The sequence below is a fragment of the Lemur catta genome, chromosome 3 (assembly GCF_020740605.2).
Source record: "Lemur catta isolate mLemCat1 chromosome 3, mLemCat1.pri, whole genome shotgun sequence".
NCBI lineage: Eukaryota > Metazoa > Chordata > Mammalia > Primates > Lemuridae > Lemur > Lemur catta.
This window is the reverse complement of record NC_059130.1, coordinates 60634555-60661519: the sequence shown is the minus strand read 5'-3', so window position 1 is coordinate 60661519 and position 26965 is coordinate 60634555. Positions and strand designations below refer to the sequence as shown.

The 26965-nt window shown below is 34.6% G+C and overlaps 1 protein-coding gene and 1 non-coding gene across 5 annotated transcripts in view; both read right to left on the bottom strand.

Moving 5' to 3' along the window:
* Window positions 1-26965, bottom strand: part of TTLL7 (tubulin tyrosine ligase like 7) — an 86334-nt gene that overhangs the window by 44077 nt on the left and 15292 nt on the right. For all 4 annotated transcript variants that reach the window (XR_006734132.1, XM_045547665.1, XM_045547668.1 and 1 more), the window contains 6 exons: window positions 25045-25203; window positions 21000-21216; window positions 16430-16594; window positions 12789-12947; window positions 8056-8150; window positions 64-211 (listed from right to left, as the gene is read on the bottom strand). Coding sequence is in view for 3 of the 4 variants with exons in the window: in XM_045547665.1 (XP_045403621.1) it covers window positions 64-211; window positions 8056-8150; window positions 12789-12947; window positions 16430-16594; window positions 21000-21216; window positions 25045-25203 (943 nt within the window). In the remaining variant the exon portion in view is untranslated. The remainder of the gene's footprint in view (window positions 1-63; window positions 212-8055; window positions 8151-12788; window positions 12948-16429; window positions 16595-20999; window positions 21217-25044; window positions 25204-26965) is intronic.
* Window positions 4284-4415, bottom strand: LOC123636331. Its single transcript, XR_006734510.1, has one exon. It is a non-coding gene; the product is annotated as a small nucleolar RNA U109 (small nucleolar RNA).

Here is a 26965-nt window from a genome sequence, read left to right as displayed (position 1 = left end):
ATAAAACCTGACAAATGAATCACACAATTCAAACTGTGGGTGCTTCGTTAAACTTTTTCATACCAACTCTTCTTTCCGCTTCTCCAACTGGTGTCTCTGCTGTTCCCAGTCTGAGGAGCCTGGTAAGAGCCTTTTTATTGAATTTTGACCATAAAGCCTTCTTTGAGCCTCAGCTTTTTGCTTGGCCAAGTTTCTCCTTTTGTCACTGGTCCTAAAATATAAAACACAACTTCATATTCTGAAATTAAAACAAGTTCTGATCTCATCCCTGTGAGGAGAATTTACAGTAGAAATAGAATTCAATGTTTATTAAATTTATATATTCATACATTACATTCATCTAACCATCCATCAGATATGGGACTCTGTATGGTAAACAGACGTTCTGAAGATAACCAGATAAAATGGAAACTGTGTATATTTTAGAGAGTCAGAAAGACCTAGTTTCACATTCCCTCCAAGAAGCTTACTACTAGCTATACAATCTTAGACTGGTCAATTAATTGCTGAATATATTTTAAATGTTAATAGTAATATTTCCTTCCTAGAATTTTTACAAAGATTAATATGTGGTAACATTTATAGGTACTTAATGAATGTTAGTTCTCTTCTCCTTCTTCAACCAATTCATTCCATTTATATTTAAAAACTCTCATTTATACTGGCCACTCATGAATACATTTTTATTTCTGACTGGAATCCCAGCCTAACAATCATCATTTATTCAAAGATATCTACATATCTTTGTCCTTCTCATTTTTTGCCCAATCATGAAAATTTAGTTATAACTCTCTGATTTTTACAGGACAAGTCCTGTTGTGGGATGATGAACTTCTTTCTCTTTCTTCCCAGCCGTGCTGGTGCAACAAGATAAGCCTGAGGACTTTTCTCCTTAACCTCTCCAACTTGCACTCTTACCACGAAAGACTGAGCAGGAACAGATGTATTCCAAAAAAAAAAAAAGGGTAAAAGCAAAGCCAATTTTGCTCTCACCCTTAGGAAAAAAGAGTTCTTATCCCTGAGCTTACATTTCCATGCCTTTTATTCTCATCACCCTGGTAGGGCCCAGAGAAGGGACTAAAACCAACAGAGAGAGGACAAGAAGCTATTTTGCCGGCTTCTAGAGTTGAGAGGTAAAGAAGTGCTTAGGTTTACAAACCGCCCCACTCAATTCATCAGGAGATTGCATTGAGAATATGGGGCCAAGGCCCTAGGCAATAGTGTTCTTTTGCCTCAAGTATGTAGCACCTTCACAACGGGAACTTGCAGAAGTGTTACAAAACTGATTCTTTCTCTTTCATGACAACATTGAGGCTTGAGTGTCTGGAGTTTAACAGGTGGTCAGGGTAGAAGGAATAATTTGAGAAAATAAATAAGCATGCCCAGAAAATTGCAAATCATTCAGGATAGCTAGAGCTATGGGTGAATGCAAGAAACTCAGCTTATCATAAGGGCTTAAATACTATGCTACTGAGCCTCAAATTTAACTTTGAGCAATGAAGGAGGGCATGAATTTTAAAAATAGGAGGGCACAATTATATTTACGTGTGTTAAAGATTATGCCCTTGGCAGTATGTACAGTGGCTTAGAAGAGGATGACAAAGGAAGAAGGCAGTTAAGACAAGACACTATTTCATTAACAAATATAAAATATGAGGGAAGCACAGAGGGATTAGAGGAAAACAGTCAGTTTAGAAGACCATTTCTGAGGAAGAATGGATATGTTCTGATGATTAATTCAATGTAAGGAGTAAGAAAGAGGGAGGCACTTGCAATGCCATCAAGATTTCTGATTTTAGTGACTCCACTGGTACTTCCAATGACTAATACAAATGAGGCTCTGAGTTTCCCCAGTTAAGGGTAAAGGAAATGTCATGGTTTAGGTAGCTCTTAATTTTTAATTTTTTTCATATCTATTTTATCTGGAATGATCATTTCTATATAGCATTCATTTTAAAAGAAAGAGAGGAGAAGAAAAGGAAGTAGAAATAAAAAGAATATAGAGAAAGAAAGACAAAACAATCAATAAGGAAAAGAAATGGAGGAAGCAAAAAGGAGGAACAAAATCAAAGAGGAAGGGAAAATAAAAAATGACTGAGATGCCATGAGTATTCTGTGAAAGAAATAAGCATAGATTTATATGCATATCCACAGCAAACAAGACACTCCTAGATAAAGATGCTAACATACAAACAGTTCAAACACACTCAGAGAAGAGTAGCAAAAGTAAGTACACACAGATGTTACTTCACATTTAGAAACAAAGAAAAGCCAACCACACTGAGACATTTTTCTAAAAAGGATGCTCCCATATTCTAGCCTTTAGGAATATTATCATTTTAACAACTGTGTTTCCATGTCTATAAATACAGACATAAATTAGTACTAAGGACTCTCAGCAATTACATCACAGATTAGAATAAAATCTAACCAAAGAGCCAAATATTGCCATTCATTTAAGGTTTTCTTTAGTGTTTCCATTTAACTATATCCATGCACTGACCTAAGGAGTTTTGATTACCACTTTCTCCAGTCCTTTTCACTACTCATTACAGCCTGGGATTCCATCCAAGGGACTTCTCTAACCACATGTTTCACATTCTCTGTGTTCCAGTAATATAGAACCATTGGAAGTTCTATGAACATGCTTTGCTTTATCTCACACTTCCTTATCTTTCTACAAGTGGTTGAATGAAGTGCCCCCCAACATTGTCTTCAATACAAACTTTATTTATTACTCACTATAAGCTAGTTCTTTTTTTTTTTTTTTTTGAGACAGAGTCTCGCTGTGTTGCCCAGGCTAGAGTGGGTGCCGTGGCATCAGCCTAGCTCACAGCAACCCCAAACTCCTGGGCTTAAGCGATCCTACTGCCTCAGCCTCCCCAGTAGCTGGGACTACAGGCATACGCCACCATGCCCGGCTAATTTTTTCTATATATATATTTTAGTTGGCCAGATAATTTCTTTCTATTTTCAGTAGAGACAGGGGTCTCGCTCTTGCTGCGGCTGGTCTCGAATTCCTGACCTCGAGCAATCCACCTGCCTCGGCCTCCCAGAGTGCTAGGATTACAGGCGTGAGCCATCGCGCCCGGCTTTATGCTAGTTCTTCATATGGCCCTGGGGATACAAAGAGAATCAGGGCCATTGCTCTCAAGTAGCTGACAGTCTGGAGGCAATGGCATATAAATAACTACGTAGGGTACAATGAGTGCTATTTAAAATGCGATGGTAAATATGGTGATAGCACAAGGGAAGAAGTAAACTTGCCTTGGCAAAGGTTTCAAACAGAAATTCAGGCTTAGGCTAGGTTTTAAGAATGAGTTGACAAAAATGTGGTACACATATATATTCAATGGAATGTTATTCAGCGTTAAAAAGGAAGGGAATTCTGACACATGTTAGAAAATGGACGAACTTGAAGACATTATGCTAAATGAAATAAGCCCATAACAAAACAATGAAAATATATGATTCCATTTCTATGAGATACTTAGAGTACGGCACTCAAATTCATAGAGACAGACAGAATAATGGTTGTTGTCAGGGACTAGGCGAGAGGAGAATGAGGCTAATGTTTAACGGATATAGAATTTCAGTTTTACAGGATGAAAAGAGTTCTGGAGATCGATGGTAGTGATAGTTGCACAACAGTATGAATGTACTTAATGTCACTGCCCCTTAAATACACTTAAAAATGGTAAAAATGGTTAACTTTTATGTTAAGTGTATTTTATCACAATTCAAAAAAATGAGTTGACATATACCAAAGGGACAAAGGTGAATGAATATTTGAATGAGAACAAGTGCAAGGGCATATAAATGTGAAACAGCACCACAAAAAGTTCTTAGAAAAATCAATTCCAAAGCAGAGAAAAAAGAACAAGAAGAGATAAGGTTGGAGAGAGATGCAAGGGCCACATCAAAAAGTGTCTCGTATATAATCTAAAGATCAAAAAGTGCCTTGTATGTAATGTAAAGGAGTTTAAACTGTATCTGGCAGTGTGGCAACAATCTCATCAGCATATCAGAGTTTATAAATCTCTCTTCAAATGTTGGCACCCCTCAGGGTTCTGTCCTGGCCTGTCTTCTCAAAATATGCACTCCAACTGTGTGATCTCATTCATTAGATTCAACTGCAATCTATACACGGATGTCAATCAAATAGATATCTCTATCTCCTGGGGCTCTGTATTTCAAATTTTCCATTTAACATTGTCTCAAAGCCCCTCAAAATTAGCATGTTTAAAATTGAATTATGTCTCTCTTTCTTTCTTTTTTTTTTTTTCTGTAGGAGAAATATACTATAACTCACCCTTTACTGCAAGGTTGGCAGCCCTGAGAACTTTTTTAATGTAGCGTGCTATGAATGTTTTCCTGCTCACAAAGGAATGAGGAGCAGACACTTCCACAAGCAATCTCTCTTTCTTTCTACCTTGCCCCATCACTTACTCCACTAAGCTTCTCTCTCTCCTATCGTCTTTATCTCATTGGATGGCATATTATTAAATGAGTCATCCAAGCCAGAAACCTGGGAATCATAGGAGGCTTTGAATTCCAAGCACCTACTGCAGTATTAGTGGACACTCAGTAAATGCTTGTTGAGTGATTCACACAGCAACAGAGTGGAAGCTGCAAAATGGGGTGGAGATTAGTGGTAGAAGCAGAAAGGAAGCCAATAAAATAGTCCAGAACAAAGATAAGTTGGAGATGAAGAGAAAAAATTAAGTGATAGTCATAAATCACTTTGACAATTTGGTTGATTGGTAATACTGGGAGTTAAGGATAACTTCCAGTATTCTAACCTGGCCTTTTATGTGGATGGTTTTGCCATTAACTAGCAAAGTAAAGAAAAATACAAAACTAGGTTTGTGTGATTATCATTGTATTGTGCTATGAGCATATATATTTCCCTTTTAATTACTGAACTACTTAAGAAGGGGGAATTTTATTAATTTTTGTATCTCCCTTTGGTATCTCATAACTACAGTAAATACATATGAATTATTAGATTTATACCTTGTAGGTAGAAGATATTTGCCATTGTTAGCAGAGAAAAGGCGATAAGCCCAGCAAGAAGAACATGATTGAAAGAGAAAATAATTCAACTTTGGTCATACTGAAATTAAGTGTCATCAGAACTTTCATCCATTCATTCACTTATTTACTTGCTGGCTCACTCATTCACTGTGCATTTATTGAGCACTTACTAGAACAGAAGCATCCAGTGCCCATGGTCATCAGAGAACTGCAAATGCAGGACTAGGGTTCCAGAGTGGGTCAGAGATAATGAGAGATACCCTAAACTAGCCCTCACTACATTCATGTGTAGATTAGGAACTCCAGGATCAGACTCATAGATGATGCCACAAAAGTGAATGAGATTGACAAAGGAGAAAAGAGGGCTGAGGCAAGAACGGTAAAAAAATGACAGGTAAGAACAGAAAGTAAGAGAAATCACAGGAGCAGACAGAGGAATGATCAAAGTTAAGTGATTAGTGACCCAGAGGCTAGTGTCAGAGAAGTCCAGCAAGGATAAAAGTTCAAGGGCAGGGTAGCATTAAATGCTGCAAGCCTGTAGTTCATGAATTAGTTCTAAATAAAGGAAAAGTAATTTAATTTAATCTAATCTAATTAAAAAGTATTTCAGACCTAGGGACTCATGGGACTGTGAATGTCTTTTCTAGACTCTATTTTAATGATCGTAATAGAATACTTACAGAGGAAAAAGACTCGTCTTATCAACCCAGGAATACCACTACAACATAATTGGATTTTCCTTTTATTACAGTAAAAAAGAACTTTTACTTGTTCTACATATAGCCCCTTTCATGCTCTCTTGTCTCTGAAGACCCCAAGCCTAATGTTTCAAAAAGTTACTTGAGTCTGAACTCAAATTGTATCTGCCATCCAAGTACAAAGGGATCAATTCTAATCCGCCCCATGTGAGGTTCTGTATTCACAGCAGTTGTGATGGAACATCCTGAGGAATCTATATTCTTCCAAATGTCCTTGAAAATAAAAGCACATGTTTACAAAATGCACTTGGGGATACACATGGAGTCATACCATAAGTAAAGTACTGTACTACGAATTGTGAAGAATACAAATGTATATACTCTTCAACTTCAAGGAGCTTAAATCAAATTGAAAAGAAAAATCAGCCATGCCCAGGTAAAACAGTAGAGGGTAAGACAGTAAACAAAGTGATAAGCCACATACTATGCAGACTATAATTCCTTCTGGAGCTCAAAGAAAGGAAAGATTAATTTGGACCAAAAGGAAGATATCATAATAAGAGATGGGATCTGAGTCACAGGCAGTAAAGAAAGACATTCAGGCTAGGGAACAGAATAAATCATCACTGCGAATGGGCAAGCTGTGTGGGAAAAATAATGAGATAATCAGCCTACCTAAAGCAGTTTGGGTTGGAGGGAAACAGGAAATAAGATGGAAGAGCTAAGGTTAAGTTATAGTATGAAAGCAGCTTAGGCTGGATGTTGGTAATAGAAATCTATTAAATACTTAGGTTCTTGAGCAGAAAGATAATGAAAAAAAGACCATTCCAATAGTCTGACTAAAATAAACATACACGGGATTTCTGGAATCACAGAACAGTTTCTTCTGTCTAAAATTAAAATTCCATATGAAAATTAATCCTATAATATTTAATAAATCGGCAAGAATTTTCCCAGTGTTCTTAGTTCTTTCTTATGTTCCTATGATGTGCCCATCACAGACCTAGCTGAAACTCAAGTCTAACACATGGGCTTGTGTTATTTCTGACTGTGAATTTCAGAGAAATTTCTGTGAAATTTCTGATGCTTAGACTGTATATACCTCACATTTAAAAAGACCAAAAACACCCACAAATAATGTCCTGAACTGGCATCATAATTGGCAAAGTGAAAAGACATGCCAAAAAAACAAAACAAAACAAAAAACTAAGCACAAGGCTTACTTAAACAATAATAGTAAACTTGTATACAAAAAAAATGTCTGGCATATTGCTTAAATAATCTAAAATACCTAAGGCACTTGTATAAGGTAAACAAAAAAAATTCTCATTCTACATCTCCTTCCTTTCTACTCATTTCTTTTGGGAGAATCTTCCATCAGGCAAAAGAAGAGGCCATATGAAAATTTCTGAACAGGTTTATATGTCCATCTCTTTTTTAAATTATGCTGCCCACATAAAGCTACTTCTTCATTAGGTGCCTGCTAAATGCTTGGAAACATCTTAGATTAAAAAAGTGCTTGGAAGCATCCCATAACTCTTCTAGAGTTCTTGAATGACAATTAGAATAAATTGAAATCATAGAATCTCTGAGTTTAAATGACCTGCGTTCCTTTAATCCAATACCCTAAGCTCCGTTTTAGCACTTATAATGGCAGAGAACTTGCTATTTCATGAAGCAGTTCAGTTAAAGGACTAACAACTTTCTTTTGTAATGAGCCAAAAGCTTTTCCCACATAATAGCATTTCAAGTATTTGAAATCCATTATCATGTATACTGCAACCAGCCCTCCACCCACACTAACCAAGTTTTCTCTTAAATTTTACTTGCCTCTCTGTCTATACTATTCAATGGGAAAGTTAACCCTCACTGAACAACTGTCTCTCTTTTTTGCTTATGCAAGCAGCATGATATAGTGGGAAGACCTTTGGACAGAAAGGTAGGAAATCCATAATTGAGATTTTTTATTTTCCAGAATGACTTCTCGGTGCTTTAGTTTCTTCTTGTAAGATGAAGCAGACAATCTAGAGGGTCTCCTAAAATATTCTCCAATGCAACTTCATACTCTATACTAAATAATTATGCCAACACTGTAATTTAATCACATTTACTGCAGGTACGGAGTATTATATGGGAAGCAGGAAAAGCAACGTACAGGAAAAGGGGAAAAGGTATTTTTTAAAAAGCCATATGGGTTTAAAGAATGGAATCAAGAAACTAAAAATACAGAACACAAAAATACAAAAGATTACAAGGCAACTTCATGTACAAATGATTCATCTATACCAAATGTGGAGACAAGATGGAGGAAATACTTTACCTGATGTTTAGTAGCTTTAGTGCATTGAGCAACACTCCCCGTTTTACATCATAGTCTATTTTCTGATCAGTTCCAAAGCTTGGGGCTCGATTAATCTGAAATTTACAAAGAAAACAATGAGAGTAGCCAAACGTTGGAAGGTCAATAAATATTCAATACATATTTGTTAATCTAATGTGAGATCTTTAGCCAATAGGACTCCACAATAAGTCTCAAAGCTTTACATGGCCCAGTTACCACTGCCCAGCTCTGTTCCCCATCAGCCTAGGTCAAGGAACTGCAAGGAGTTGACTGCTAGCACCACCTCCTTCCCCCGCTGCCTTAGTTCAGGGTCTTCATTGCCAGCCTTATCTGGCCTCTCTCTCCTCAACACTCTTCTCCAACCCATCACTCCATGCACTCTAGGTTTTCAATTTAGGGAAGTTAAAAGTGACTTATCTTAACAAAAAGGTAACAGTAAGTGATATTCATGTAATCAATATATTAAATAGTAATAATTATATACATGTGTATATTTAAAATATAGATACTATCAGTGCCCTCTTGATCTTTCTGATGAATCTACTGCTGCCTAAAAGATGAATTTTGTTTCTTTCTACATGGCTCAAACAATAATTCCTCAATTTTCATTTCAAAAGGAATTGCCTATATTGCTCAGAAGATACCATTCAGGGAAGCTGAGGACTAACCTCTATGAGCTTTTCTAGCTGTATAAGGACTAATGGGAATAAATGAGCTGTTCTACTACCTGACATCATTTCCAGGAATTCATTAAGATGAGAAATAAGGACTAACTGTACAAATATCCTGAAATCCATTATAAAATATTCTACCACTTCAAGAGCTGGAGTTTTTGTTTTTGTCTTTGTTGTTGTTAGGTTTTTGTTGTTATGAAAATGTAGTGAATACCAGATGTTTAAGAAAATTACTTAATCAATTAAATCAGTGGGTTAGAACACTGCTGAGAAAAAACTACAGCTTAGCTTCTTGACCACCAACTAACCCCTTAGGCTATCGCCAAAAACATGTGTGCTACTAGACCTCATTATACAAATCCATCACCACAAGAGACAAAACAACTGACAGCATGCATTCTACAGCTGACACCTGAGGAAATACCACTTTATACCAAAGAAACCATCCAGGAATACAATGTCTCTAATTAGAATCGTGTCATAAATTCACTGCAAAAACATTAGTAAAAAGAAGCAAAACAAACAAGAGATTACCTCTAATCCCACTACTTTACTGTATTGCTAACAATTTGTTAAATAGTATTCCAGATATTTTCTATGTATACATATATAAAATAGTCACTTTACCTTCCAAATGCATGTCTATACTAATCATACTTTATTTTATAATCCAAGTTTTTCTCTTAACAATGTACCATGAAAATCTTTCATCATGCCATCATTTCGATGGATGCATGGTACTCTTTTTATAGAGATATGTCATGTTGTATTTTGACTCCTTTGTTGATTTCTGATTTAGAAGGTGATGGACATATTCCTGTCTTTCTGATGCAGTCTCAAGGAGAGGAAAATAGCTTGAAAATTGCAAGAACCCACATTTATTCTGGGTCCATTTGAGAAAGAGAGTTTATTAATCTGTTACTTCAAAGCTCTAAGCACTTACCCTTAGAAGTGCAGTGAAAGTATAAAGTAATATGCAAAAAATGTGACCATACTGATTCAAATCTCTGGAATTTGTAATAGATAGTTTTGCTACTACATGTGATAAGACGTATAATAAGCCAGACATTTCAGAACTGATGATTAAGTTGTTCACTGGAATGTTATCTATCTTTATAGAATTCCTTAGGGGTTCCATTCCAAATTGCGGTCTGGAATTCTGCCAGGCATATCCCTCCTCCAGAATGGTACTGAGGTCTTAGTATAAAACAACCTCTCTCTCTCTTTCTTCTTACTTATTTCAAATTCTTCCCTCTACTATAAAAGAAATTGGTCTATGAAGAAACGTACCCACATAAGATAAACTAGCATGTAGAAAAGCAGAAAAACTTTTTTCAATTTAGGTTATCATTGAAGGTTGTTCTTGTTTTTTAAAAAAATTTTATGAGAAAGGTAAAGAAAAAAATAAATGAAGAACCACAAATGGCTGACAGAGGAAACTAAAAGTTAAACAATGTTCTACCCAGCCAAAATTCCCCTCCACAATGTTGATAGTTTCTTTGGTTCTCATTTCCTACCCTGATTCTAAAACAGACAAAACCCAGCAGATGTTAGAATCTTAAAATTCAGCAGTTTGTAATGCAAGCAAAAATGAAAATTATTAGAAAATATTTAAATTAGTGAATACTATTATTAACTCTTCAAAACAGTAGTTTTGGCAAAACAGCACATTTGTTTTATGCACCTATCAAAGTATCCATAATAGATGATATGCTCCTAAGAAAGTGCTGTTCCCTCTGCCCCATGGCTTTTCCCCACCCCTACCTTATCTCTGCCATCCCCTAGCCCCTACCCCACCTTCTACAGCCCTAAAAACTCTGCCCAGGTGTTCTGTTTGCAAAGATTTTTTTAAACTCTAAAATATACACATGTACCACATGTATACAGAGAGGTTAATCATGCTATTATTTGTGCTACTTCCATGTTTTCCTACTAATATTTATAATTATTATCATAAAACACACATCTGAATAACCACTAGTCCAGGGCAAGTATTCTTGTCTTATTCTTCTTGTATCCCCACGACCCAGCACAATAACTATAACTTACTAGGTCCTTGTTTAATTTAAGGGTACTTAAAATATTGGTAGTATATTCATACTTTACCAAATTTCTGTGTTTTTCCCTAAAAATGTTTTCTCTTTTTGAAAATTTCTGTAATTTTGCCACTAACAATCATTACCTGAAATTATTGTAGTTAACTAAGTTATCACATTCTCAGAAGCACTTTCTACTTTATTCCACTTGATGGCGCCAAAAGGTTTTGAACAACGTGTATTAGCATCACTACAATTTCAGCTCAGAGCAAAACACAAAGCAAGATCTAAATAAGGTTCTTTGAACTGTTTTAATATAAGTGTTCATTATTCACAGCTGTTGGTTACTGTGGATTTTTAATGGTTCTGATTGATCTGGAAACGATGAAGGAGAGAATAAAGAATGAAGAAACATTCATGAAAACAATGGTATTTTGAGCCTTTTAAAAAAAATTCAGAATTCAACCATTCAGTCAATCTGATTTAGCAAGCTAATGGAAAGCTCCAATAAATCAACCGCTTTTTTTAAAAAAAGGTAAGATATCGATAAAGTCATTATTCCCCACTCTCCTCTTTATGCATGTGCCTTTACTTCTTCCCCACCCCATCAATGAGAAAAGACAAGTAACGGGGGTGCAAGAAAACACAGCTAAGAACTGGAAAAGATTACTACAGAAAAAGTAATAAATCTAAGGAAGAAAATCTCAGGCCTTAGTAAGATGAAGAGTCCATAGGGCATAGTCAAGTGTTTTTATATGCAAGGAATGCAAGAAGCAATGGATAAGCAAAGCTCCTCACATTTATGTTATCTCTAGGGCTCAGGCTGGAACAAATTTGAACACCCAAAAGAGAGAACTATTAGTACATTTACTTGGAGATAGAATACACATTATTTTCTCAAAGTAGATGAACATACACACACACCCACACAGGTACATACACATAAGATCTTTGGCCCTCAAATTGGAAGAGTGTATAGTCCTAAAAAATATATTTTGGATATATTTATCTCACCTACCACTCATTTAATTTGCTTATGCAAACCTTGATAATACAGGTGCAACTTCCAACTTCTAAATTTTACTTTAATTTAAAATGAAAAGTAGTTGTTAATTACATCTTCTGTAGCAATGTATTCCTTAAAATGTAACTGATTCAGTAAACATTGTTGAGATATGTGCTATTTTTCTGATAAAGTTTCCTAAACACAGTATCTCAGTGGCCATGGGAAGGTTCTATGCTCACAGAACACAGAGCTTGGAGGGAATTGCTGGAGGGGGTCCAGCTGGACCACATGAGTTCTAAGGTTTCTTCTCGGTAACATAAATGTAAATATGGTTGGAAGTATAAATATGGCAAGAAAGATACAAAAATCTTAAACAGATAATATTTATTTTCTCCTTTATATTATTCCATGTTTTTTAAGTGATCTTTTATATAAAATCAAAGAAAATTAATGATAACTCTCATCATACCAGTGACTGGTAGCACACCGGAAGGCACACAGTTGACAGGCTGCGCGTGGGGGGAGCCCACGTGCCCATGTGCCACCCGCGGTGCTGGATACTGATACTGAACACTGACTCAGGAACCAACTGGAGCCTGAATGTGAAAGTGAGACACACTGCAGGCAAGGTCTTGAGGCCCAGGTACCACAGAGAGGGAAGACAATCTCCAGAACTCACAAAGTGGTACAAGCCAAGAGGTTGAGAAAATAGTAGAGCAAGTGAGCAACAAATCAATGAAAGCAGCTCCACACTGACATTTCAAAATTCCTGGCCTAGAACTTCATTCGATGCTAATTTGGTAAAAGTAATGTCAAACATACATTGATTCATTCTTAGAACTGTTCTATTCCCTGAATTTTCATTCTCTACTTCCCACATACTCAATTCAGGCCTCATTCTGGTCAGTGAATGGGACGACTGTGTCAAGTACACATTTAAAGAACATTTCTTTTAATACAGTGATACATTCTCTTTCTTCTTAAAGAATGCCTTACCTCCAGAAGCCATGGCTTTAGTTTTCTGTCGAGCAAAATATCAAACCCCAGGACTTCAAAGCAGACACTTTCACTTCCTGGAGGTTGACCAGGTCTGCACATTCGATATGCATGCAAGACATGAGGTTCTGCTACAATCAGAGTCTTTACCACCAGTTCCTACAAAGATTGTGATAAAGAGGTGAAAATGCCTTATTTCTTTGTATTTCATTTACATGTGTGCAAATATGACCTGGGCCTACAAACCAGCACCCTGGCCTGGTTTACAAAGCTCTGTGACTTCTGGCCCTGCCACTGCTCTGGCTTCATTCTTTACTCTCCCCTGCCCACTACACTCCAGTAACGCTCGATCACTTTGGGTTCAAGTAAGTGGCACTTTCTCCTACCTTAGTACCTTTGCACTAGCTGTTCCTTCTTACTGGAACACTCTTTTCCCTGTATTGCCATGTCTGGCTCTTTGATATTCAGAGAGGCCTTCCCCGACCCCCAAGTTAAAAGTAGCCATCCATCATTTCTTATCGTATCACTACACACTGCCATAACCACCTGATATTTTTCTTTTTTCATTAGAGCAGGGTCCTTGTCTGTCTTATTTACAATCCCATTACCAGTGCCTACAATAGTGCCTGGCATTTAAGAGATGTTCAAAAACATTTGGAAACAAATAAGTAAAATAAAAGTTGGTAAATATGGCTTCTCCCTGTTAAATAAGTAAGAATCAGAGCATATGCAAGCCCCATACAGAAGGGGATGGGGGTGATAGGGAAGGCAGATTCCAAGGACAGTAAATTATCTCACAAAGAACAGTATAGCGCCTCTACTTAGGCAAAGGCCAAAAAAGCTAGGAAGATAAAATCTATGAGAGTTTCTTTGTACTATGATGATTTTGTAGTTCATAATGTTTATCTGAGAAGGGTATTGCCAATTAAAGAACTGGCTATCCACATTTTCTGTAAGGAAGTACATAATACTACTAAGGTGAGTTGTCAATGCTAATAAAAAAAGTCGTTTCACTTAAATTTGAGAATAAGCTATGGATTATGGAAAAGTTGTCTCACTGGTTTTCCCTTGAATGTATTGTCATTTTAACTCCCTCTCTACAGGTATAGGCATTATAGAAGGGCAGTTAAGAACTTGGCTCTAAAGTCAGACTTCCTGGGTTTATTCGTGGCTTTGATACTTTCTAGCTGTGCAACCTCAGTCATGTTGCTTAAAGTCTGTGAGTCTTATTTTTCCTAAATATAAACTGCAAAACAGGTTGATGTAAGAACAAAATGAGATTCCAAGTAACACTCTTAGCATAGTGCCTAGATCAGAGAATAAGTATTAGCTACTTAACATTAACTTAATGTTATTGTGATTCTATCATTCCTCTAGAATTCCACTTCATATGTCAGGTCAGACACAAATACTCCACTATCTGGTGGGAACAATGTTTATTATATGGGGAACAAAAGGGAAAGACAGAAGTTAACATTGTTACCCAGAACCACAGCCCAGTTCATATTTGGGGATAAGTATCAGAGATCCCACAAGAGATTGTTCTCGGAAACTTTTGTTCAAGTTAACAAATTCATGATGACATCATAGCACATAAAAGACGAAAAGTGACTTCATATAATCTTTGGAAATATTACTGAAACCACTTGAAAGTAGGAAAAAGTTAAACTTTTGACTAATAAGTATCTGTGTGAAACAAGACAGGCTGAGGGGGAAAAGTGAATATTAATTGACCTGAATTACAAACCCATGTTTTTGCTACATAGAAAACAACACACATTTAAGCTGTATGGGTAAGATTGCAAGTGGATGTGAAAATCAGGGGCAATATAACCTAACACAAATGAAATTCCACTACCGCTTTTGAGAATTTCCAACATATCGTCACCACTTTGAAATATGATTTGTAGATTTATACCTTAAGTATATAAAAAACATTTAGTAGAGATAGTTTTTTGAGTGATTATACTTATTTTTAATCTCCATGGCCTGATTTTCTACTGATTTCTTATTCATTCTTGACCACCACAAAGGCACACAGCTTTGTTCTTCACGGAGGGTATTGATGAATGTCAGTTTTCACATATTGATGGTTACTTTTTAGGGAAATTACCTCTAGAAAAGAGGTCATTGAAAAAAAAAGCCCTAAGTTAAAGTAATGGGATTTATAAACTAAAATATTAAGATAAAAAGTTACTGCATAATTGCCTTCTCCAACTCCTCCTGTCATTCTTTTTATATTATCCCACTGATTCACCTTAAACAGTTATCTATATAAAGTATACTAGTTCTTAATAAAGAGAGCAAATTTTCAGATAATTACATAAATGCAGAAAACTTGACAAGATAATTATAATAAAAGTACTTGAAAAAGTTAAAAGATTATTGTTATTTAGCTGGTTATTTATAGATTCTTAATATACATTTGAATGAACACAGCCAAGAATGATGCAAGATTTATCCATTTATAGCCAAGACTCAAAATGTGTCAGAGCTTAACAGGTCCACGTTGGCCATGTTTGGGTCATATCTAAAATTTATACTTAAGGCTCTAGAAAAGTTAATTTCCATAACCTCTCATTAGTATTAGTCTCGCTTGTATGCCTTCTCTTAATTCAATCGTGCGGGGAAAGTACCACTTCAAACCAATGTGTGTAAAGTTCCTCCTCTGCTCCTATCCCCACGCACTTCAAGCCACTACACGTGGTCTTCCACTCCAACCCCACAGAATCCAATGCATGCCTCTGTCCTTGTACTTGCTCCATTGCATTTTATTAACAATTTATGTGTGTTTTTTTACTAGTACGTTTTTTGAGGACTAGAGCTGTGTCTTATAAATCTTCAAATTATCAACCAGACACAAGCATATTTCAATCAACATTTGTTGAATGAATAAATGAACAAATAAATGACTAGAACTCTTTTCCTTCATCTTCAAAAACAACCTCTACATCTTCTTAAAATAAATTCCTTCCTACTCTGTTTCAGATTATGCCATACCTATTCTCCTACAGTTCCTGTTTAAAACTTCAGAGAGATCTCTGAAAACTTCTTCTTCCCCATCCTGGACATTCAGTTAATCCCAATGTTTACTTCATCGTCACCTCTTTTACTGGGGTTCAATTCAGGTCATCCTTTTCATTAAACTACTTATAGGAACCTCCAAGTGCCCTCTCCACCTACTCTTGGTTTTCTCTCTAATCCACCCTACACCCATTTTCAGATTTATCTTTTAAATGAATAGTTTTTGGTCATATTACTCTCCTCCATTAAAAGCTGAATGAATTCCTATTGCCTCCCAAGTCAAGTCTTGCTTTTCAGACGGAAAATGTGGCTCCACATATCCTTTCAGCCATAACTTCTCACCAAGCTCCCACATAACATATGTGACAACCTGCGTCACTATTCTCACACCGCTATGCCTTTACTTATGCTTTGGTTTCCACCTAAAATCCCCTCTCTCCCATCCCAAGCAGTAAAAATCCTACTTATCAAGGCTCAACACAAGTCTCCTTCCTTCATGAAAATACTCTTTAACTGCCCAATCTAACGTAATCTGTTCTTTATTTTAAAAAGCTTGATGGTGCTTTAAATTAATGCTGAGGAAAGACAGTTATAATTGTGGAATGGTATAATCTTACTGAAATATCACTCCAAAACTTAGCAACATCATGTTGATTTGCTTGTAGGAATTCTGTAAACCATTTGATGGAACGTTTGCTGCCTTTATTTTCAGTTTCATCCCGTTCAAAACGCTCATTATGCTTGTTCACAGAGTAGTTTGTCAGATGCATGTATAACTGGGTCTGTAACAAGTTAAAAACCAAAGTTGTTACCAACTATGAGATTCTAGAACTGTGAACTTTCACAGAACAGATAGCAGTCAAAAACTAAAGACAATTTTAAAGTTTAAACTATACAGATTGACAATCTCATGGTTATTTAGATAATATTCAAATTAAATAGAATGACACATTTCCTTAAAAGGATTGAGAATGTAATCTTCTACAGAGTTATTTTATATATTATTCAAAATATATCTACCATAAAAAGTATCGAATTAATAAGAACATAGAGAGTAATTAAAATGTGAAACTACATATTGCTAAGCAAGAAAAATGTTCTGAGTTTGTTTTTGTTAGTTTGTTTTTAATGTTTGGGGCCCTTATAGTTTTCACCCAAATTCGTTTTGGGAAAGGAGTCTTCTGAGAGATCATTCTATGTCTTTTCAAAGAAAAATAAAAAATGAAAGCTCAAGTAAGTAAAATAAACTAAGAAGCAGGACAACCAAACAACTTCTGCACCCCCATACTGATTGGTAGGCCCCTTTAACTCCTTAACAAGACAAAGAGCTCTTAGAGTCAGCAGACAGTATACCACGTACTACTGTACACATGTCTAGACGACTAACAGTAAATGTATAGTGCTCCATACCGGGGCTCGTATGTTTTTGTCTCTTTATAGTCTGATGTTTGTTGATAGTATTTTCTTCAAATAAACTTGAAAAACAATCCAAAATTTAAAGCTTCTCATAGTTCTCATTTAATATACCTCTAATGACTCTTTATCAAGCTAGCATAAACATTCTATCTTTAATTCCTAACTACCTCATGATCCTAAAGATTGCCTTGGATAGTATTGTTGCATCACATGAATATACATTTCATACACATGATTATTATTTTCATTTCTTAATAGCTAAATCTATTCATGTCATATTTTATTTTCACTGCAGTTCCTTAAGTCTACGGTATTGAAATCTTTGAAGCAAGTAGACAGAAATGATCATTTGAGTTACACATTGTTTATTACCCAAGTGTCTACCACTTATTAAAATTTTATTTTTTTACTCATTAAGCAATATTTAAGGAGCATCTACTATCTGCAGGAATTTGTGCTGGGCACTGTGGATGCAAAGATGAACAAAACAGACAAAGTCTCTATCCTTATGAAACAGAAAAAGCTTTAAATGATACTTAAAAGAAAGAGCATAAACCTTATGCTTCCCTAATTTTAAGTGCTTAATCTAAAGAAAAAGGAAATTAATCAAACTATAATATTGCCTAGATCCCAAAATACAGGAACTTTAAAAAAGTACAGTTAGAAAATAATTTTTTTGAGGAACTCCACAATTGGAAAGACTTTCTTAAAATTAATAATGGTAGTAATAAATACACTAGCTCTTCTAGTGAATAAGTGAGTAAGTAATGGAACTTTGTATTTTTCTTAAAATGTTATCTTTGTAAGTGTGACTAGAAATTTCACAGTCTCATATCCACCTTGACAAAGATCCCCTTCTAAATAATTCACTTCCAGGTAGTCATTTGCCAAAAACAGAAGTGAAGGCAGCTATGAACCATATAGCAACCTGCAAGGGTGAAAATGATATAACCATACTCCACTGTGTTCTTCAGCATATAGGCCCAATATAATAAATTGGTATATATTAATACAAAGGTTTTCAAGGATTGGCTGACCACTACATTGGTAGCAAAACATGAATGCTTATTATATATTTCAATGTTTGAAATTCTCTGTCATATAATCTCCCTCTATGTAGTTTATGAACATTTAATTCTTACAGAAATACATGGCTCATTCAAAAATACATGCTCCTTATTTTAACAATTAGAAATAGAAAAAAGGAAAAAAATATGGAGCACACTGCCATCCATAACAACTAACAAAAGCAATTTGGTTTATTTTTTTTCTAGCCTTTTCTTCTTACACTTATCTTTCACATAATTGTGGTCTTACTTTACATACAATTTTGTATTTCACTTTATTTTCATATCTCAACCTAGGAATTTAATCATGAAATTTTAGATATATGTGAGGGATATTGACACGTAGGAGAACATCTTTTTCTATATATGTGAAAACCAAAGCCAGGAGCTTATATGATTCAAAAGCACTTAGCAGAGGAAGAGCTAGAGGCTACATTTCCTTTCTCCTAATCTCTCATTATGATTTCCTAACCCAATAGACTTAAACAAATTGTGTAACTTAGGATATTAGAATAAAGTACTTTATCACCTAAAGAACTTCCAAGTCTTACCCATTCCAGTACTATAATATCAAAAGATCATTACTGCCTTATATAATCTATTCTTACCCATTTCATTATTTAAATTATAATCTATAAACTGACAAGTCCCAAATCATGCCGGTAGCTCAGATCTCTTTTCTGAACTTCAAACCTATACTATGTATCCAAATGCTGATAGAATAAATCCATGTGGAGGGTCTACAGGTATTTAAACTGGACACAACAGCTGTCTATAAAACTTTTCATAGATCCTATATTCCCTTATCATGGTGAGTAAGGCCCTATCCACCCCACTGTCCAGGCCAAAAATCTGAGTTTTATTCTTGATTTCCCTCTCATTTTCCCTCATTCCACAAATCCAACCTATAACCATATTATACCAATGTTATCCATGTTATCTTAAATATATCTCAAATTCATGTTCTTATTCTGAGTCCAGCCCCACTACTATTATTTCAATTTAAATCCTTTTTTCTTTCATATGTGGTCAGACTAGAACACAGCCTCTTGTCTTCCTTACTCTAATCTTTCCCATCCATCTCTACCCCTATATCAGACTCCCCACACTGCAGATCAGGTGGACTTTTTAAAATGTAAGTCTCATTCCTTTTTTCCTTTGTTTAAAACCTTTCAATGTTTTCTTTCATCTGAAGTTAAATTCCAAAATTCTAGACATGGCCTACAAAGCCTTGAAAGATCTGGCTTCTAGAACCCTCCATCCTCATCTCTGAACAGCCACCCCTGCTTAGTCTGGTCTTTAGCCAAACTGAACTTGTCTGCTTTCTCCAGACATGCCACTTCGGAGCCATTCTTTTGCCTGGAGCTCCACCCTACCCCCACCCCAACCTGGCTAACTCCTGATTATTTGGATCTCAATTTACTAACACTGCCATAGTACCCTCAGTTTCTTAGGCCATCACACTTACCATTGGGTATTATAATTGCTTATATTATTTTCTGCCTCCCCACTAGACTTGCTTCTGTGAGGTCAAGCACTGTATCTGTCTTGGTCACTGTTTTTCCAAAACCAGCACAATGCCTAGAACCTAGTAGAGTTCAAACATTACTTGGTGATTGGCTACATCTACACCTTATGATCTTTACCCTTATGACCTTTAATGAGATGTTTCTTTCTCTTAATTTCCATTCCTATGAAAAATTTGACAGTTCCCTTATTCTTCCTTTGCTAACTTTATAACACTTCTCAGTTTATTGAACACAGGAACAATTACGATCAGCTATTATTTAATTTTGAAAATGTGACCACTCTTAATGGAGTTAATTTTGTACATAATATTAAGGGAGAACAATAACCCAGCCTTTGACATATTGGGAAACAATACTTAATTGTAATTTTTACTATAATCAGTAGATTCAAAAATAGGGTTAGAGGTTAACTAAATTTTAAGTGTGCATAATAAATTATAGCTTGACTTTCATAAATTATAAATTACAGATACGATTTCATAATAAATTACAGTTATAACTTTTATGAATAGTTACGGCTGCACAAAGGAAACCTAATGGAAAAATATCTATAAAAAGCTCCATTTAATAGACTTTAAAATGCACATTGAGACTGCTAATTTATGTTTTAACTTTACATTTAGTCAATGTAAAGTTACAACCTTAATTCTCTTTCATTTCAAGAGAAATTAATTATTCTACTTACTAATAACTTTTGCTTTTTCTGTTTCATATGCCTTCTCTCACATTCTGCATGTTTACACTCTACCTTTTACACCAAGCCTGCTCAAATGCCACCTTCTCCATGAGGAGCTAAACACAAATTGTCCCAACACTCAGATCCATAACATTTTATATGTACTTCTCAATTGAGCATTATTATTATTTATCTTATAGTCATTTCTATACAGTGCCACTGTATACAGATGTGTGTTCTGAAATCTACCCTTGTGCTCACAGCATCTAGAGGGGGTACCTTTTCCTAATTAGCCAGCTTAGAGAAGACACCCTTTTTTCTAATTTTCACAAAACTGCCTATACATTAGAAGCAGTTTTATTTATACATGTGATTCTTCTAGACCATGAAAACCTGAGAAAAAGAATTTTGATTCATGCAATCTTTATGCATAATGGGTGCTTCAAAAAGTACCTGTTGAACAAATGAATGAAAACTTAAATTCTTTGATATGACTTACCAAATTGGACTCATTAGGTGGAATGTACTTCTCTGTTCCCATTCGTACAAGTCCATCATGGTAGAGAAATATTTTTAATGGATCACATGATGTTACCAGAATATAAATTCGTAAATCAAACTTGTAACCTTCCATGAGGAAAGGCTTTTCAATATATTCTTGAACAATCAAATGATCCTGAGATGGAAGTTTGTCGCCATTTCTTATCAAAGAAATCCTAAGGTTAAAAAAATAAAAAGAATAATTTTATATGGAGGCAAGATATTTAAAAAGTTATACTCAAGAGGAAAATATTGGAGTAGAGGAACCCCAAAAGCCTATCCCTCCACAAAAGCAATGAAGAGCAAAAAAATTTCAGAATCAACTTTTTGGAATCTCAGGAACTAAGCAAGGGTTTCCAACAACCAGAGAACACTTAACTAAGAAAAAACAGTTCAATCTGTGTCAAAGAGCTTTGTAGTATTATAACTTAATCTAGTTCCATCACCCACTCCCATCTCAGCGGGTGGCCTTGAACAACAGCCTGCATTCTCAGTACATGTAGCAATCTTGGAGGGGGCAGAATGGACCTTATTCTTGTGGTTGTTTGTTTTGGCTTTTCTAGTGCCTCCCTATAGGATCTCAAAGAGCTTTTTTCTGTCCTGTCTAAATTGGAACTCTACCAGTGATGAGGAAGTTACCTTGAGGGAAAATTGCTAGAAACATTTAAAGGCATATGTATTAGTCCCTAGTATTTAGGCCCAGGAAACAGTTGGGGCAAACAACAGACTAATTAAAAAGATTAGGAAGAAAGTCTGGGGAATGAGAATCTTTAGGACTTTGAAAAGCTCTGATATATTCCTGGTAATCCAGAAGACCATGTGTATGCCCAGCCCTAGGTGCATGTTCAAGAAAGATCTGGTAAGGCCCTAAACTCTCACCTCTGGCTAACCATCAGACTCTGCATAAGCAGGAAGTGAAGGCTGAGGCAGAGTTGTAAATTGCCTGTCTGAGTGTTGAAGGGATGCCCCTAACAAACACACACAGCCCATCTGCAAAGACTGGAAGATTTTGTTGTTATTTGTTTGTCTGTTTGTTTTATTACAAGTGTTTAAGGAAATCTCTGTCCACTTTCTAACTGACCACTGAGCTAGCGGAACAGGAACTTCAGTGGCCATAAACAATAAAGAATACAGACTTTAAAAACTTAGTTTAGAAGGGTTACTAAACAAATAACTACTACAATGAGCAGCAACAACAAACCACGTAGAGGGGGAGAGTCTGATTTCGAGAGTTGCTACAATATAATACTCAAAATGTCCAGATTTCAAAAAAAAATATCAGGTATGCAAAAAAAAAAAAAAAAGAAAAAAAAAAAGAAAAGAAAGTATGGCCTATATACAGGGAAATTATCAATTAGAAGAAACTATCCTTGAGGAAGCCCAGATACTGGGCTTACTGGATAATCAACTATTTAACATTTGTTCAAAGAGCTAAAGGAAAACATGCACAAAGTACTGGAGGAAACCATGAGAACAATGTCTCACCAAATAGGGAATATCAGTAGTAATAGAAATTATTTGGCAAAAAAAAAGAAACCAAACAGAAATTCTGGAGTCAAAAATTACAGTAATTGAAATGAAAAATTCAATGAAGTGGCTAAATATTATATTTGGGAAGGTATAATCAGCAAAGATGAATATGAGCTAATTGACATTATCTAGTCTAAGAAACAGAAAGAAAAAAAAGAATAAAGAAAAATGAATACAGCCTAAGAAACCTGCGAAACACCATCAAGTGAAGGAACATACACATAATGAGAATCTCAGAAGTAGCAAAGAGAGAAGAAAAAATCAAAAGAATATTTAAAGAAATAATGGCAGAAAATTTTCCAGTTTGATAAAACACATTAATCTACACATCCAAGAAGCTCAATTAACCCCAAGTACAATAAACTCAAGGAGATCCACACCAAGATAAATAATAATAAAATTGTCAAAGAACACCAGAAACGTGACTACATAGGCAAATATAAAAATCACTATTAGTGAAGTTCTGGTTTGTAACCCCTCATTTTTCCTAATTGATTTAAAAGACAACTGCATAACACAATAGTTATAAATCTAGGCTGATTGACACAAAACAAAAACAACATAAAGGGAGTGAATCTACATAAGAACAAAGTTTTGTTTACTAGTAAAACTAAGTTGTTACTAATACAGACTACATTGTTATAAATTAAGATGTTAATTGTAATCCCAGGGGAATAATTTTAAAAAATTCAAAAATATGTAGTAAAAGAAATGAAAAGGGAATTAAAATAGTACACAAGAAAATATCTATGTAACACAAAAGAGGGCAGTAATAGAGGAATTGAGAAATAGAATCTATAAAACATACATAAAACACATAGCAAAATGGCAGAAGTAAATGATTCCTTTGCATTAATTACATTAATGTAAATAGATCAACTCTCCAATTAATGGCAGACCTTGGCAGAATGGACTAAAAAAAACATGGTCCAACTATAATATGAGCTATCTACAAGAGACTCCCTTTAGAGTCAAAGACTTAAATAAGTTAAAAGTAAAAGGATGGAAAACACATTGCATGCAAACAGTAATCTGGAGTGGCTATCCTAGTATCAGACAAAATAGACTGTTAGCAAAAACTGTTACAAGAAATAAAGAGCAACATTATATAATCATAAAAAGTCAATTCATCAAAAATATGCAATAATTATAAACACCTATGCCCCTAACAACAGAGCTCTAAAATATATGAAGCAAAAACTGATAGTATTGAAGGAAGAAATAGTTTAACAATAATAGGTGAGGTCTGCAATACTCCACTTTCAATAATGGACGGAACAACTAGACAGAAGATTAGCAAGGAAACAGTTATATTCAACAGACAAGAGAGGTGTCCCTTACCTAGGTACTATTGCATTACATGAAATAAAGCCTGGCAACACAGAATGCTCTTTCAATTATCTGCTTTTTCCAGCTATGTTTTATATCATCAAAAGAAAATGGAAGATTATTACTTATTTATAATATTATACCATTAAATATAAATATATATAAATATAAATATTTTAATATTAAATTTTTAACACTAAAATGCAGAAAAACATGAAATACAATTATTCCTCCCTCCAAAATTTCCTTTGATATTAACATATAGGGAGACAACTTAACATTTAGCAATTAATATCCAATTTCCACTAACAAGAATTGTTGTTTATTTTAAAATTACCAAACCACATTTTAAAATAATGTATGATTGAATTAATAAGTTATGATTAAAAATTAAAAGGAAAGTTTTGAACAATAATTTACCTGGTAGTTACATATCCAAATATCCTTCTTTCCTGTAGCATTTTAAATTAAAAAATTAAAATGACTCAAGTGTATTTTATTAAAAACAGCCTCAGCTACATTTTCTTTGAAAAAGTACATTGCAGAAAACTAAACGTAAGTAAGCAAAAGGCAACAAGAATATTAAGTTGCACATTCTATTCTCAGTTAGCAAGTCTAGTTCTTGGCACTTTGGCTTATAATGTGTTCTACTCATTTTCAATCCAATTACCATGGCTACATAAAGAAAAAACTTACTTATAAAGCAAAGAAGATATATATTTCACTGTACGATTTCTAGTTATGAAAAGAGTAACTCCCTTTCCATTTCTTTCTCCAAGTCAATTTTAGCTCTACTGCAGCCGCTGATTTTACTCTCCAAACTTATCAAAATTATTATAAATGTGAGTTTTATATTTAAGAAAAAATTAGAAAACAGTGTGGGTTTTTTTTGCCCTCTATTTTGGTTTCTCCTGTTAAAGTCTGACAAACTGTTGATTTAATTTTTAAGTTGAATCACTGAAGCCTGTGGGACAGGTTAAAAGAATTGGGCTCAGTAAGTATTTAGTTCCAAAAAAGCAATAGTTAGAAACCTATTTTATTATTTTTCCATATTGGTACTCAACCATGAGTAATTAATTACTCATATTCATGCTTTTCCACCAGAATTTTTAATTTTTATATATTCCAGATAAAAATAAACCTACCCATGACCCATTGCACCATTAGCTGGTTTTACTATAAAAGTTTTTTGCTTCCGTTTTTTCTTCAGTTCTTTCACATAGTTCTGGAATTGGGTATATTCAGCAGGAAAGATCCATGTTCGAGGAACAAAGGTATAATCCAGAGGTCGGGACTTGATCATTCTGTAAATTAGAGACAATATGAAAAAAAATTTTATTCAAACTTTTATAAATTTCTTCTTCTATGCCACTGATATTTATGACAAAGATTTAAATTCCCTCCATTCTTTCATGTATTCATTCATTTATTCATTCATTCAACAAATGTCTATTAAGTGCCTATTAAATGCCAGACACTATGACACTGGAATACATCAATGGAAAAAAATAGACAAAAATCTCTGCCTTAATATGTATTAATTTACATAATAGCACATGAAACATTTATTTGAGTATACACTGCATGCTAGACACTGGGGATATTAAGATAAATTAGTATGGTCTCTACCCCCAAGGAATTTACAGATAGCTATTAATTACAAAACAATGTGATAGGTACACTAAGGGCATGTAAGGCAAGGTAACATGTAGAAGGAGTCATTAACTCTGCCTTAGGATTAGGGGTAGGAAGTATACAATTGTTTAAGGCCAAATGACATATGTACAGCTTCTTTAAAAATGATTTTGAGTCTTCTGAGTCACCCATAGGAAGCAGTTTTTGATTGCCTCTTACGCTGTCTTTTAGAGTTTATTTTTCTGAGAAAACCCTGTGAAAGCCTCTGAGTCAACAGGAGTTTTGTTTATATGAACTACCTATACATGTGGTTTTACAGGTACAATGTATGTTTTGATATTTTTGTATTTGCTACAAATTAGGCTGCCTACTTGATATATAATTTAGGGACAATATTAGGTATAAAATGTTTACTTTTGTTTAAACCCAAATGTTAAACATTTTGTATGTATCGATTTCCAATAAAAATGAAGAAATTATGAGAAAGATTTTAAATATTATCTATTTTAAAAATCTGATTATTTCACAACAAGACTTTTTTCTAAATTAATGCAAGTGTTTTATAGATGAGCAGATAGTTTCCAAACGAGATTGGCAAAAATTAAAATGGAACGATAGTATAGAGTATGCACAGAATTAAGACCTAAATTCTAAGACTACAGTGTCTCAATCACTTGACTTTCACAACTGGAGGCTCATATAATTATCATATTTCAAGTGTTCTTTCAAGAGAATCCTGTAAAAAAATTATGTTACCACCATGAGAAGGAAAATGATTACCAACTGTAATCCAGATTAAGCAAACAAACTAAATAATCTCAGTACAAAATAGACTAATATTGACTATTTTGAAAATTATATACACCAAAAAAAAAAAATCTGAAAGAAGCACAGTAACAGTGCTAATGTCAGTGCTAACAGTGCTTTTGTGCTAACAGTGCTAACAGTGCAGTAACAGTGCTAACAGTTGCTTTTGTTTCCAACACTTTTAAATGTATTATATATTTAGTAATGACATGACATTAGATCAAGTTAAAGTTTTTATTAGAACAATGTATTTTAAAACTAACCATTTGGTATTTATGAATGGTACTGTACTTTCACATATATGTTTAAAAAAAATCCAAGCACACATATTGAAGTGAAATACCTTACTCCATTTGGGTAATCTATCACAAATGAAAAGAGACATGAGTTTTTACTTAGGAATTTGGGAATCTGAGATTGTTTCTGCTCTTGGCTCTGTCCCGGGTTTGATAATTTATATTAAATAAGTAATTTAGTTAGCTCTATTTTTATATTATTAGATCATAACTTTTTATATAATAGAAAACTATTTTTTTCCTTAAGGAGAATTCCAAGAATTCTATAAAATGAGAGATTGCCTATTTGCATGGCCTGCTAGTGGGTCTACCTTTTTCCCTCTTACCT